This window comes from Bos indicus, chromosome 17 (genome assembly GCF_029378745.1).
Source record: "Bos indicus isolate NIAB-ARS_2022 breed Sahiwal x Tharparkar chromosome 17, NIAB-ARS_B.indTharparkar_mat_pri_1.0, whole genome shotgun sequence".
Classification (NCBI taxonomy): Eukaryota; Metazoa; Chordata; class Mammalia; order Artiodactyla; family Bovidae; genus Bos; species Bos indicus.
Genome location: NC_091776.1, coordinates 29,984,507 through 30,000,263, shown reverse-complemented (window position 1 = coordinate 30,000,263; position 15,757 = coordinate 29,984,507). Strand labels below are relative to the sequence as shown.

The 15,757-nt window shown below is 33.4% G+C and overlaps 1 protein-coding gene across 2 annotated transcripts in view; it reads left to right on the top strand.

Moving 5' to 3' along the window:
• HSPA4L (heat shock protein family A (Hsp70) member 4 like) overlaps positions 1–15,757 on the top strand; it is a 63,453-nt gene that overhangs the window by 20,067 nt on the left and 27,629 nt on the right. For both annotated transcript variants that reach the window (XM_070769123.1, XM_070769124.1), the window contains exons 6-13: positions 2,110–2,209; positions 2,538–2,671; positions 4,379–4,623; positions 4,764–4,840; positions 5,503–5,654; positions 6,457–6,563; positions 9,370–9,503; positions 11,299–11,498. In XM_070769123.1, coding sequence (XP_070625224.1) covers positions 2,110–2,209; positions 2,538–2,671; positions 4,379–4,623; positions 4,764–4,840; positions 5,503–5,654; positions 6,457–6,563; positions 9,370–9,503; positions 11,299–11,498 — 1,149 coding nt within the window. The remainder of the gene's footprint in view (positions 1–2,109; positions 2,210–2,537; positions 2,672–4,378; positions 4,624–4,763; positions 4,841–5,502; positions 5,655–6,456; positions 6,564–9,369; positions 9,504–11,298; positions 11,499–15,757) is intronic.

Here is a 15,757-nt window from a genome sequence, read left to right as displayed (position 1 = left end):
ATCCTTTTTTAAAAATGATAAATTAGATGTATTTAACATGTATACATAAATACATATGCATATGTATACAAGTTTATATACATATGCATACATATATATGCATATGCATATATATACCCGTGAAACATCATCACAGTCAGTATAATAAACATGTTTATCACCCCTCAAAAATCAACTTAAGCTTTTAAGGTAAAAATGGTTTGTATATAAGGTGAAAAACATGGTGCTTTGATATACATGATGAAAATGATCACTGTAGTCAAACAGTACATCTATCTCCTATAGTGACATTTTTTGTGTTTGTGTGGCAAGAGTACCTGAGATCTACTTTCTTAGCAAATTTCAGCATATAATACAGTATTATTAACTGTAACCATGCTATACATTAGATTTCTAAAAGTTATTCTACATAAATAAAATTTTATACACTTTGACCATTGACTTCTGATTTCCCCCACTCCCCTATCCCTGGTAACCACCATTTTATTCTATCCTATGAATTTGACTTCTTCAGATTCCACATATAGGTTAGATCATGCATTATTTTTCAGAAAGAAAAGATCTGTCTTTTAAGGATTCTTAACATTTAATCATTTACCCTGTCTTTTATCTCTTGAGATCCCGCTACATATTGACAACTAGGTTTTAAGTTACATGTTGTCACCTAAATGTGAATGTATTCTTAGTACTGTTAAACTTGGCTACAGAAGTTCAAGCCTCACATCATCAAAAGAATGGAATATTATGACTTTTCAGTGAATTTAGTAATTATGTCAGAAATTAGTATCAGAATATGGCATTGTGAATTTCTTGGCCATTATTAACTTTGTAATTAGTGCACTAAGCCTGTGTGAACTATACAAGGGGAATTTTTTTCTGTTTATGTAGTCATATCTCTCATGGCTAAAAAAGCACCTGGTACATAAGTTCTCAGTGAATATTAAGTGAACCATAGCTTATAATGTAAATTTTTATCAGAAGTATAGTACCAAAATCAGGATATACAGACTTGTCAAAATTCAAGTTCTTTTAGTGTTATCATCTATTAAATGAAATTTCTGAATTCAGAAAGCAGTTAACTTGAAATTGGAAGAGTCCCAAGTCATTTTGTACATGAATGTACTCAGTTTTTTATAAATCTCTAGACCAAAGGAAAGTGCTTCTTACTTTGATAATACTAAGTATATGTAGTCTTAATTATGTTTTAAATTATGAGTTTATTTTTAATAGAAACATAACCTAATGTTTTTTGGTGATTTATAAAGAAACACATGCTCATCGTAAGCCCCTGCACCTGCAATATAGTTTCCTCTCCCTTTGGAATATAACCATTGTAATCATTTGGGAGTGTATTCTTCTAGTAGTACATACACACACAAAAATGAAATCATGCTATACGTACACCCCCTTTTTTTTAATGTAATAAAGATACTATTCCATGACAGTTCAGATTGATCTGATTCTAACATCCACATCAAATTTCTTTATGTGGATATAACATATGTAACCAATCTCATTTTAACAGACTCTTGGGTTGTTAATGTTTCATTATTAAAATATAAACAAATATGTATTTTTATAGAATAGACCAACATGAGATGGATTTAGGTGAACATATTTTTGAAATTCTACAGTATTCCTCTATTTTACTAATTGCTTTAAATTTGTGTTCATACTTTAGGTCAAAACTTTTGATATAGCAGTTGACAACCTTAAAAAAAAAAAAAAAGGGCTTCCCTGGTCACTCAGATAGTAAAGACTCTGCCTGGAATGCGGGAGATCTGGGTTCGATCCCTGTGTTGGGAAGATCCCCTGCAGGCGGGCATGACAACCCACTCCAGTATTCTTGCCTGGAGAATCCCCATGGTCAGAGGAGTCTGGGAGGGAACAGTCCATGGGGTCACACAGAATTGGACACAACTGAGCGACTAAGCACAACCTAAAAAAAAAAAAAAAAACACAGTATTTTTTCTCATTTATTTAATTAGAGCATCATTTATTACTTTACATAAGTTTTGGTGTAATTATTTTCATTTTCAGTTGATGAAATGTTTAAGTAAAATGTATTACAATGAACTAATACTCTTGATTATTGTTTTGCAATACCAGATTCCTAGCTTTTTCACTGATGCTGAGAGAAGATCTGTGATGGCTGCAGCCCAGGTTGCAGGTTTAAATTGTTTAAGGTTAATGAATGAAACTACTGCAGGTGAGCCGTTTGCAATTTGAAAATCACTGTCATTAAAATATTATTATAGTTTTTTCCTAATTAGTACAAGGCATTTATTTTTAATAACTCTGTAATGTCCTGATATCTTATAAGCTTATCATTTTGGAGTACAGCATTTTGGCAGAGATTAAACATGTCTTCCACTGACTCTTGGGTCATTAACATTATAGGGTAGAAAAAATAAAACATTAACCAAATTGTGAAAAGCTATTTTACTTTGAAGCTAACTAAAATGTAGTATCAACATGACTTATTTATTGTTTTCCAAGCGATTGCTTTGCTAATCTCATTCTTTGTTCTTGCATAGTTGCTCTAGCATATGGAATTTATAAACAGGATCTTCCTCCATTAGATGAGAAACCAAGAAATGTAATATTTATTGATATGGGACATTCTGCCTATCAGGTCTCAGTTTGTGCTTTTAACAAAGGAAAACTTAAAGTAAGTAAATGATTTGCTATATTTAATTTAATGGTTAAGAGCATATAAGACTAAATTGAGAACTGTAATGCATGGATTTAAACCCTGGTTCTGCCACTTAAAAACTGTGACTTTGAGCAGGTTATGTAACCTCCCCAAATCTCAGGCTCCTCACCTGAGGATATTATCAGTAAGTATCTCATAGAATTTTTGAGGATTAAATGAATTAAAGTTTATAAGATGCTTGGAATACCATATTGCGGTTATTACGTGTTAGCTATTTTTTATTAGTGTTGAGGTGTTTGTCACCTATCAGGGAGCATAAATTACATATTTATAAATGTACATAGGAAACATTTTCTAAAATGATTCCCATTGTCTTTAGAAACCTTTCTATCCAAGAATCCTAATCAAAATTTTCTATGGTTTTATTTATCTCTCTGTGCTTATCTTTTTATAGCCTTTGGTTTTATATTCATTTCTACATTAATTCTCTTACCCAGACTTACACACACTCTCTGTCCCTATTACACACATGTATAGAATTTGCTCAGAAGATTAAATGCTTTGGGTTACCCAGAACCTTTTAGAGCCTTTTGTGTTGAAGTGTATATTACTATATTAACATCCTTGTAATCATAAAATTAAAGGGAAATTACTCATAGTGAATATAGGAGTCTGTTCACTGATTCTCCATGTTAATCTGTGGGACGACAGCCCCTTCAGACTATGCTCACATCCTACTGTGATGTTTACCACTATTCCACCACCCATCCTTATGCAAAAGGCTGAAACACACCAATGTGGAACTCTACTTTCTGGCAATTACTATTATAACTAGATTTTTACCCTCTGCCACAGGGAGATAGACTAGATGTCTTGGTTCTATGGTTTCAAGAGCTATATCATTGAAGTCTGTGACTTTTCTGCTCCTTTTCTATTAGACTGCTTAGCTGAGGCCAGTTGTTCAACAAGCTTATTAAATTCTTGTCTCTCCTCTTCATTTTTTTTTAATTTTCTTTTTTGGTTCCTTACATGCTCTTTTGTTCCTTCTATATGTTTATAAAAATAGTCTGGCTTTTTAGGGGATTGGGGGCAGTAATTCTTGATTTGTAAATTTGTAAAACATTTTTTTAAAACTTTTTTAAAAGCACTTTTTGTTTTGTATTGGAGTATAGCCAATTAACAATGTTGTGATAGTTTTGGGTGAACACTGAAGGGACTCACCCATACATAAACATTTATCATTTCTCCCTCAAACTCCCCTCCCATCCAGGCTACCACATAACAAACACTGAGCAGAGCTCCATGTTTGATCAATTAAAATATTTTATATTTAATCTTTGGATTGGCTCTCTTGGCTCTTTTGTCTTTGGTTACATACTTAGGACTCTTTCTTTGCTCTCTTAAGCTTGGTTTTTGGCCCATCTGTTCAGTGCTGTTGTAGAACCAAAGAATGTGAGATAATGAACTTTTAGTCATTGCAACTCAACTTTTCAGAATTAAAGGTACTCTCCCACATAGGTATATAGATCTATAAAGGAGATAATTCAGAATGGATAAATACGTTGGCTAAATATAATTAATATAAGTGATTCCAAATTTGGCACACCTGTAATTTTTGAAAAATTCTTTCGTTTTAATTTTAAAAGGTTTTTTCAGGGAGGTTTAATTTTTGAAAGCATGTAATATTTCTGAAAATTCAGTTCTGGTTTTTCAATTAAACAGGTCTTGGCTACTACGTTTGATCCATATTTGGGTGGCAGGAACTTTGATGAGGTTTTAGTAGACTACTTCTGTGAAGAGTTCAAGACAAAATATAAGATAAATGTGAAAGAAAACTCTCGGGCCTTGTTGCGTTTATATCAGGAATGTGAAAAACTAAAGAAGCTAATGAGTGCAAATGCATCAGATCTTCCACTGAACATTGAGTGTTTCATGAATGACCTTGATGTTTCTAGTAAAATGAACAGGTACCATGTATGTTTTCAATTGAAAAGTGTTTCCTCATTTTATGTTTGGATCGTGTCTAATTTTTTTCATTCTGTTATTTCAGAAGATAGGCTCTATTTTTGTACCCCCAAATAATGACTTTTATTTCATTTTCCCACAGGGCTCAGTTTGAACAATTATGTGCTTCCCTCTTAGCCAGAGTTGAACCACCATTAAAAGCAGTAATGGAACAAGCAAGTAAGTGAAAGTTCCTGAACTAACCATCAAAACTGTACCATGGTGTTACTTTAATGGGGTAGAAATTTGTAAAAGCAATAAAAAAGTCATGTTTTTTTTTTTTTTTTTTTTTAAGGTTAGTATTTCTTATTTTAGAGAAGGAGTTTATAACTCATTCTTTATTCATAAGACAAGGGCCACTAGACATCAGAGTTTATGAGAACTCATCCTGGCCCATACTGTTTACATCATAAAACTAATGCTAGTTATATTTGAAGGTATTTTTATAAGTAAGTTTTTAAAGATTGATCAGAAGTAGAAGTGAGAACATGACTGCTTTTTGTTAAGGTTTTTCATGACCAATTAAAAACTAGTTCCTATGGGGATTTGTGAGGTAGAAGTTAGAAAAAATGAAGGACTCTGAACAGTTTCTTTAAAGTCCATGAAGTGTTTGTCTGTTTTATCGTCACTTCATCATCTGGACCAAGTACAGTGCCTGATATGTAGATAATAAATATCTATTAAATTTTGCTTTTTTCCAAATTTATTTTTATTTTCTTTTTGTTCTACCTTGTTTTGAGTAAATTAAAAAAATTCATTTTTTTAAAAAAGTACTTTCCAGAGTCTACTATTCACATTTTTTATAAAGACTGTCTTAATTTTTGAAACATTTTCTTTTCCAGACTTACAACGTGAAGACATAAGTAGTATAGAAATTGTAGGGGGAGCAACACGAATTCCTGCTGTGAAAGAGCAAATCACTAAATTCTTTCTTAAAGACATAAGTACCACATTAAATGCTGATGAAGCTGTTGCAAGAGGATGTGCATTACAGGTATGATTATTAGTCTTTATTTTGCCAGAAATACGGTGATAGGCCTCAAAGAACTTTTTAATTTATTATGTGGTCCAGCCACTCAACAATTAGCTAAAGTGGTGTTGGAGAAAACTCTTGAGAGATCCTTGGACTGCAAGGAAATCTAACCAGTCCATTCTAAACGAGATCAGTCCTGGGTGTTCATTGGAAAGACTGATGCTAAAGCTGAAACTCCAATACTTTGGCCACCTCCTGTAAAGAGTTGACTCATTGGAAAAGACTCTGATGCTGGGAGGGATTGGGGGCAGGAGGAGAAGGGGATGACAGAGGATGAGATGGCTGGATGGCATCACTGACTCGATGGACATGAGTTTGAGTGAACTCCGGGAGTTGGTGATGGACAAGGAGGCCTGGTGCGCTGCGATTCGTGAGGTCGCAAAGAGTCAGACACGACTGAGCGACTGAACTGAACTGAAATTAAAATTATTCCTGATAAATAAAGGTTATGTCTATCCAATTTGTTTTTAAGCTGTCATAGGACTCTATGCCATTAACTACACTGAAGACATTTATTTTATGAATTCTTGTGTTTATTCCTATTTAAAATTACTTTTTTGAGATTAAAAAATATTTTACATAAATTTTTGTAAAGTCACAGAAAGAGTGCGCTGACACTTTAAAATTTTACTAGTTATTACCAAAAACCCAGAAATTTTTTAAATGGAACAGTTTTATTATAACAACTTTGTTAAGCAGTCATGGTAACATGGGGTATGTTTGGCATTTTTCTATTTAAATATGGTATCCATCTTATTTTCAGTGTGCAATTCTCTCACCAGCATTTAAAGTGCGTGAATTTTCCATAACAGACATTGTTCCTTATTCAATCACATTAAGATGGAAGACCTCTTTTGAAGATGGAACTGGGTAAGTTACTTTTAAAGCCTTGGTTAGAGCTTATCAAAATAAGAAATTGAACCTACTTTTCTTTTTTTTGAACCTACTTTTCTAAATTAGAGGAATTTATACTCACTGGAAAAGACTCTGATGCTGGGAGGGATTGGGGGCAGGAGGAAAAGGGGACGACAGAGGATGAGATGGCTGGATGGCATCACTGATTCGATGGACCTGAGTCTGAGTGAACTCCAGGAGTTGGTGATGGACAGGAGGCCTGGCGTGCTGTGATTCATGGGGTCGCAAAGTGTCGGACATGACTGAGTGACTGAACTGAACTGAACTGAACTGATACTCCTTAAACTTGTCAAACACTTTATTATTTTAGAAACAAGGAGAATATAAAAACATGATATATCTGTAAACCATGAATGGCATATTTTTAGTTAATATGTTAATATAAAAGTAAAACATTCTCAGTTTCAAATATAAATCACAGTATAGAAATATAAAAACTTAAAAAAACCTCTATTTGCTATACTCCAACTCTCTTAGCCCATTTTATTGAGATAACTAATTATTTTAACAGCTGAGTATATATTCTCCTGGAGGAGGAAATGGTAACTCACTCTAGTATCCTTGCTTGGAAAATTCCATGGATAGAGGAGCCTGGCAGGCTGCAGTCCATACGGTCACAAAGAGTTGGACATGACTGAGCACACACACATGTATCTATCAAGTCATTTTCTTTCAATATCCAAACAAAAACATGTACTTTTAAAATATTTACATGATCATGTGTATATATCCATAAAAATTGCTTTTTCAAATATATATCACCTTTCCATATCAACAGACAGTAACTTTTCAGACAATTGTAGGTGCCATAATTTAACCAGTATATTGTAAAGTTATGTTTTTCCTGTTGTAAGCAAGTGCTATTAGGACTATCTTTGTACATATCTCCTTGTTTGGTTGTGTTTGATATATTTAAGGTAACTATGTAGGACTGAAATTGAGCCAGAGGGTTATGAACATTATTTTAACTAATATTGCCAAATTATTCACTAAAAAGAATATACCAAGCTATATTCCTAATAACATTGTATGAGATAATTATTTTAGCTCATTTTCTCCTGTATATTTAAATGTAACATTCTAATAGTAAAGACAATTAGCACTTTGTTATTTTCATTTCTGACTGTAATAAGCTAGTCTTTCTGTGCTTTGACATTAGCATTTCCTTTTCCATGAAGTGCCCAGCATTTAAATTGTTTACTTTCCTTCCAAAATAGAAATCTGTATTTGATACTATATTTGACTTTTTAGAAGTACAGTTTGTATAATAAAGTAAACCTGTATTTAGGTTTTGAAGTTGCTTTTAAGATTTTGTTCTGTGTTCTACACATTCCCTAGAACTTGAAATTTTTGTGCAAAATTTAAAAAATATGGATTATCAACCTAATTGGAAGGTTTTGCAGGACATATGTTAATGTCAACTTTGAGGCAAGAAATATTATTTATTAAAGTTAATTTCAGTTAAGTGTAGTATAAGTGATCCAAAAAAATTTATAAGAAAATACATTGCAAGTTTAAATATATTCTAGTGACTACAATAAGAAAGTAGAAGGTATTGGTAGGATAGAGGTAAAGGTCCATAAAAGTGACATTTTCAAACCATACATAATTAATAGGATGATGGTATGCTGCTGCTGCTGCTAAGTCGCTTCAGTCATGTCCGACTCTGTGCGACCACATAGACGGCAGCCCACCAGGCTCCCCCATCCCTGGGATTCTCCAGGCCAGAACACTGGAGTGGGTTGCCGTTTCCTTTTCCAATGCAGGAAAGTGAAAAGTGAAAGTGAAGTTGCTCAGTCGTGCCCGACTTGTAGCGACCCCATGGACTGCAGCCCACCAGGCTCCTCTGTCCATGGGATTTTCCAGGCAAGAGTACTGGAATGGGGTGCCATTGCCTTCTCCGAATGGTGGTATACATAATAATAAAGAGTGATTTTCTGGGTCACTATAAACAGTAGTTATAAGTCATTTCTGTTACACTGTTTAAAAAATAGGAATTGCTTTTGTAGCTTTTAAAGCTTCCTGTAAGAGAAAATACTATAAAGGGCATTGTTACATCAACTGAAAAACTTGGAATTTGGTTTATAGATTAAAGTTTTAAAAGTTTATAAAGTAGATAGCTGTACTGTGGTTATATTAGAGAATGTCCCTGTTAGGAAGAATACCTTTAAAAATTTTTGGGTAAAGAGCCATCATGTATGTAACACCCACAGCTTGTTCAGAAAAAAAAAGTACACATACAACTGTGTGTGTGTGTACTCAAAATGATGAAATACATGGGTTAAAACAGTAACAAATTTAGGTAAAAGATATACAGGTGTTCCTTATCCTTGTTTTATTTTTGTACCTTTCTATGAGTTTGAAATTATTTCCAATTAAAAGTATTTTTAAGGGAGCTAGAATAAAAAGGGTTACATATGATAAGTGTTTTAGAAACTAATCGACAGAATTTGGTCCTCAGATGTGAACAACAACAACAAAAATCCCTATAAATTGGCCTTAAAATATACCTCCTCTCAGGTAATTTTTCCCATTTTAGTAAGAGAGAATTATCTGTTACTATGACAGACATTCTAAAACTTTGAGCCATAAACTTGTCAAAATTCATTGTATGTTTATTTGTAGCAAAACCAATAATTCTTTTTCTTAACATTTGTGCAGAGGTATTTAAAATTGCTGCTTATGAATTAAAAATGAGATGGATTCTGTGATTAGGTTCATAGAAAGCTCTCTGTTTAACTGTTTCCCCGCTCCATTTTAGGGAATGCGAAGTATTCTGTAAGAACCATCCTGCCCCATTCTCAAAAGTCATTACTTTCCACAAGAAAGAACCATTTGAACTAGAAGCATTTTATACTAATTTACGTGAAGTGCCTTATCCGGATCCAAGAATTGGTAAGAAAACTCCCAGTTTTTTTTTTTTTTTCCATAAAATTTAGCCTCTTAACAGTATTTGAATCAAGGAAGCAAATTAACTTTTCAGCTAACCCAACACTGGATTTTTAAACAAAGATAGTCGTACTTTTTTCTAAACATGCACTTTTTGGTGCTTAGAGTTTTATTTCTGGATAACAACAGGTTTGAATATTTTTAATTCATTTTTAACATCTATATTTAAAATGTTCTGTAATTGGCTTGAGAGGTTGGATGATGGTTATTTTTTAATGAAAAAGCTAATCAGTAAACTTGAATATGTAGTCAATGCTGTCAGACTGACTACATATTGTGACTTTAAACTCATGTTCAACACACTGGCAACAACTAGAATGAGTATTACTGGTTCGACCCACGGGCAACAGATAGAATGAGTATTACTGGATTAATACGAAAGTGAAACTAGGAGACTAATATCCATTTCAGCTGAGTTATCTTTTTAGAAGATACCAAAAAAAGTATGATTTGTATCATTTAAAAGAAAATAAAATTTTAAAATTTTCTATATGTGCTACTTTTATTGATTAAAATGAGGACAGTATTAATATTTCAAGTACATTATTTAAAACAGTAGAAGTAACTATTGAAAATGGTATTAGTTTTCTAGGGCTTCTATAACAAAGCACCACAAACTAGATATTTCAACAATAGAAATGTACTGTCTCACAGTTCTGGAGGCTGGAACATTCAAAATTAAGGTGGTGGTGGGATCGATTCCTTCTGAGGGCTGTGAGGGAAGGATCCATTCCAGGCATTTGTCTTTGGCTCATAGATGGCCATCATCATGCTCATGTGTCCTTCTCCTCTTGTGTGTATCCATCTCCAAATAAGGACACCAGGTCATTGAATTAGAGCCCACCAATAACTTCACTTTAACTTGATTACTTTGTAAAGACCCTGTCTCAAAATAAGGTCATTTCCTGAGGTTACTGGAGAGTAGGCCTTCAACATATGCATTGGGGCTAGAGGGAAGGTCACAATTCAACCTTTAAAAATCTGCCTAATATTCTCTCTTTACCATGGAAACATTATATATTTGAGATTTTTTTCTAAAAAATAAAATATCAGATTTCTTTTTTTCTTACTGAGATCTCCCCAGAGCAGGTATCAAACCCATGTTGTCTGCATTGGCAGGTAGATTCTTTAGCACTGAGCTACCAAAGAAGCCCTAAAACACCAGATTTCTTAAACTGAAAAAATTAGTGTAAACTAGGTAGTAGTGACTGTATAGCTTAGCAATTTTGCTATAGGTAAGTTCCAGGAAAAGGAAATTTAAATTGCTTTGTGAATTACCAAGATGATGATTTGCACAGTTTATAACAAACAGGTAATATGTATTTGGTTTTAAAGTTCAAAAATTTAATTTTGCTATTTTGGTCTTCGTATGGCAATATTGTAAAACCTAAAAGTGATATTGCCTTCAGTCAAGATTGTGCTTGATTAAGATCCTTAACTCTCGTTCCTGTCACTGATGACTTGGGGCAGGTTGTTTAACCTTTTGAGTCTTTTTTTTTTTTTATTTTTAGTTGAAGGACAATTGGTTTACAACCTTTTGAGTTTTTATTTGTACCAGGTTTATTATATTAAAAAAAGGTGATTGGGGGAAATGCATGCCCCACAATAATTAATCAGAATATGATCATAATTTTAAGATTTTTTTTGCCAACATTTGAAAATGATCGTAAAATTACTGAATGAATGAATTGAATGAGTTAATCTGAGGCTATGTTCTGATCAAAGTTTTTTTTTCCTTAAGGGAACTTTACTATTCAGAATGTTTTCCCACAATCTGATGGTGATAGTTCCAAAGTTAAGGTTAAAGTTCGTATTAATATCCATGGAATCTTCAGTGTGGCTAGTGCATCTGTAATTGAGAAGCAAAATATAGAAGGAGATCACAGTGATGTTCCTATGGAGACAGAAACTTCTTTTAAGAATGAAAGCAAAGATGATGTGGTATGTGGAAATACTATTTTTAAAAGGCTCCTCTAATAATATATACAGTGTCTTAATTATAACTCTTGTGTGTGTGTGTTCAGTAGCTCATTAGTGTCTGAACAGAAAAACGTGCTGTACATTCAGTAACATTACAATAGATTCTTGATAGTTTCTTTATGAAAGAGTTAATGTGACTCTAATGTTGTGTTGGCTTAGTATCAGTGAAAGAATCTTAAGAGAAAGTGATTGTATTCCATTACATAAAGTTTTCTTCTTTTTATATATAGTATTTGTAAGTTACTTTAAAGACTTTGGTTAGATTTTTTTCAAACCATAATTGGATGTCTGCCCTCGATTTTTCATCTATTTGTGCATGTTAAGAGTGGATTTTAACATTTTAAATTTCAAGACAGTTTCTCCCATTTTTAAAAGTTGTCTTTTTGTCTGTTTTTACTAAAAATTACTGTAAAATCTTTTCTTTCAGAATGATCAGAATTCTACCACTACTTCATTTAAGAAGTGTGGCATTTTCTTTCATTTTTCTTCACATGTATTATTTTCCTGTTACATCCTTCCTTCCTTGAATTAAGGAGAAGGAAATACTGTCCCAATATGTTGGTAAGGATAGTCAATTTTCATGAATAAACATAAGAATAATAGGTTGAAAAGTTAATTTTCTTAATTATGGTTTACAACAACTGTGGTAGACGTGTAAATTTAATCCATTAAGATTTAGTTTTACCAAAATTTAAAGCATTCTGTATTCTTTTTGGAGTAAGTTCTTTTACAGCTGTTTAACTTCTTCACCTCTTTTTCTAAAAAGTCTCTGTGTAATGTTTTAGACCTTGAGTTTTCTCTGTGTAATGTTAGTGAATCCTGGGCACTAAAAACAAGGAGATTGTGGCACCCATTTTCCACCTCTCGCATTTCTTATATGCTGCTTCTATTTGTATGTGGGCTTGAAATCCAGTTCGCCAGCCCTTTAGGATGACTTCTGAATGTGTACTTAAAAAACTCACTTGTGTATAAAATGCATGAATTTATAGCATCTGCTTTGGGCACTCAGAGATTGATTTGCTTACAAGAGTGTTTTTGGCTTACTAGAGAATATTTCCAGGTACTTGGTGTTCCATATAAAGTATTTCTTCCAGTTGAGTGAGATGTTCCTGAGCGTATCTTCTGTAATTTATATAATCAAGGGACAAAAAAAAGGTTACTGACATTATGGGTCATATAGTTAGCATTGTTGGAGAGCACATTCACATATATCATCTCCTTTTAAATCTCTACCTTAGCCGATATAACCCATGTTGAATAAATTGTAGTTTATTTCCTTATTCTTGTTTTCTGTGTAGAAAACATCCTATGTACTGTCTTGCTTAGTGGTTCTCTCTAGGACTTTTTTCTTTAATTCTATATCCAGAAGTTTAAAAGCTTAAGGTTTGAATACTATCATTAAGCAGTCTCTCCCTTCCCCCTCCAAAAATTCGAGTAGAGTGAGTAAATTCGAAGTAGACCCTGGAAGCTAATTATTTAAGCTTTAGAGGAGAACATGAGAAGACAGTAAGATCGTTTTTACTGTTCCTCGTTGCTGACATTGCTGGCAGATGAAACCTAGGTATGTATAAGTGAGCAGCAGTGGTTGTTTTTGTTTTTTTTCTTTGCATGCAAGTTAGTTTATGAGAGATTATGTTATGGGCCTCATTTTTTTCATTAAAAATTAAGATATCTTCAATTTTCCTAAAAAACTGTAGCATAGATTGCCAGCTTTTCTTCAGAACAGTAAAAAGATGTCTCAGAAAGTGAACACTTTTCTTCTAGGTATTTATAACTATGTGGACATATTAGGGGAGAAGGCAATGGCACCCCGCTCTGGTACTCTTGCCTGGAAAATCCCATTGATGGAGGACCCTGGTAGGCTGCAGTCCATGGGGTCACTAAGAGTCGGACACGGCTGAACGATTTCACTTTAACTTTTCACTTTCATGCATTGGAGAAGGAAATGGCAACCCACTCCAGTGTTCTTGCCTGGAGAATCCCAGGGACGGGGGAGCCTGGTGGGCTGCTGTCTGTGGGGTCGCACAGAGTTGGACACGACTGAAGCGACTTAGCAGCAGCAGTAGCAGGACATATTAGGAAGGTATCACAACTTAGGCTTCATTACACAGTGAAGGATCAAAGAGACTATCATACCGTAATTTAACTGATCCTCAACTGTTCACCATTTAGGTTATCTTTTTATCTATTTTTTAATTCAAAATGTCTGATTAACTTATATGTACCAGGTACTGTCCTAGGCACTGAAGATATATTGGGAAGCAGGATAAAGAAGGTCTGTCCCTTACATTCTAATGGAAAAGCACAGGCAAGAAGCAACAGGATATCATATAAATATAAAGGAAATTAATAGTAGGAGATGTAATTAAGTAATGAGGACAGCCACCTGTGAGGAGGAAAGAGGAAAGCTAGCTCGAGAAAAGGCAGAGTAAGGAGCAAGGTGCAGGTAGGCGTCCAGACAAAGGGAATAACAAGTACAAAGGCCCTGAGGGAAGGATACCTTTTTTGTTACAAAGGTAGCTGATAATAAGATATAGAAAAGGGGAGAGTAACAAGAAAAAGAGATTGAGAAAGTAGATCACAGGACAGATTAGATAATAATTCTGGATTTTAAGTGCTTTTTATTTATTTGTCAAATAACTAAAAGTACCTAAATTTTGTGTTTAGATACAGCAGTGAATAGAAAAACAGTCTCAACCCTCATGAAGCTTAAAATCAGAGAAGCCAAGTCTAGAGGCACTTTTATTAACTTTCCCACTAGGCATAATATTCCTATGAATCTTCTTAAAAGTATTTTAAAAGATTACCAAATTACTCTCAGATCAACTGTTAAGATGTACAAGCTTCTCCTTATTAATATACCTGAAATTGGGATGGATCGTGCAAATGACATTATACATTCACTGTTGCCTGTGGCAATAATCATGAAAAGTTCTCATCATCTGTACATGTATGAACTTGATTATTACTCCTCATGGCATGAGTTGGCAGTTGCGACCCCTTGACATTAAATTGTATAAGGACCATTCAAGAAAGGAATATTAGTCTTGGTTGTTGTCTGAAAATAATTTACTGATTCCTTCTGGTAAAATACAGAAAAAAAAATAATAAAATTTGTAGAATAGGTATCAGTGGCTTATAAGAAAACTTAGAGATGATACTGGAGCAATTTTTAAATAAATAGCTGGGCTACTAATGTTCTTGATAGCACAAAGGACAAATATGTATAGAACAATTCAGACATCATTAACTGAATTATGTGATTTAGATGAGTTGGGTTATACATGTGAGAAAGTTTTAGAAATACCTTAACCAAATTAATTGATTTATTTTTTTCTTTAGAGATAGGAATATATATGTATTAAATTTAAAATGCCAAGTGATAAAGTATTTCAGCCTTAACTAGAAACATTGTTTTCTTAGTATTACATGAAATAGTTAATAATGTATCTGTTGTCTCTATCTGCATTACCCCAACCCGGCACTGTAACACTTTTTTCACCTCTTCTCCATCATAAGGTTGGGAAAATTACAGAGTTGGAAGGAGGTAGGGCAGGGAGCAGTGGGGATGGAATTTCAGTTCTTGACTTAACAAAGAACACTGCTCTAAGTTTTCGTCTAACATGTTTTTCTCTTTGGGCACAAATAAGCATTAGCCAAGATAACCTTATGGACATTATATGTAATAATGTTTAACTCCATGTATATCTGAACACCTAAATTATCCCAATTCTTGAGTGCCAAACTTTCTTCCTTTTAGGAGGATAGTGGGGGTAAGATTAAGGAAGACCAGAAAAACCTAATACTTGTGATTTTTTTGCCAAGTTGGGAATCCATTTTGGCAGTCTTATGGCTTGGAAATTTGTCTTTCAGGTTTAAAAAAAAAAGTAAAAGTTTACATTTGATAATTCAGAGACATCTACTTTGACAGTTTTTATGTATTTGAGTATTTTCCTAGATTTTAAAAATACAATTTAATTTATGTGTAATACATAAATTTTGTATCTTTTTCAGTTTATTTTCCCACATTAAGTTCTTTATGAACATTTTTTGTGTCAAGTTTAACGTTCTTTTTTTTGGTCAATCTTGGTTTGTGAATTTGACTTAAGAACAATTTTCCATGTATTTGCAGTTATTTGGTCACGGGTGAAAAATAAGATTTATTCACATAGCATCAAATAGATCTTTTCATTTTACTTACTGTCAACCTGAGTATTTAT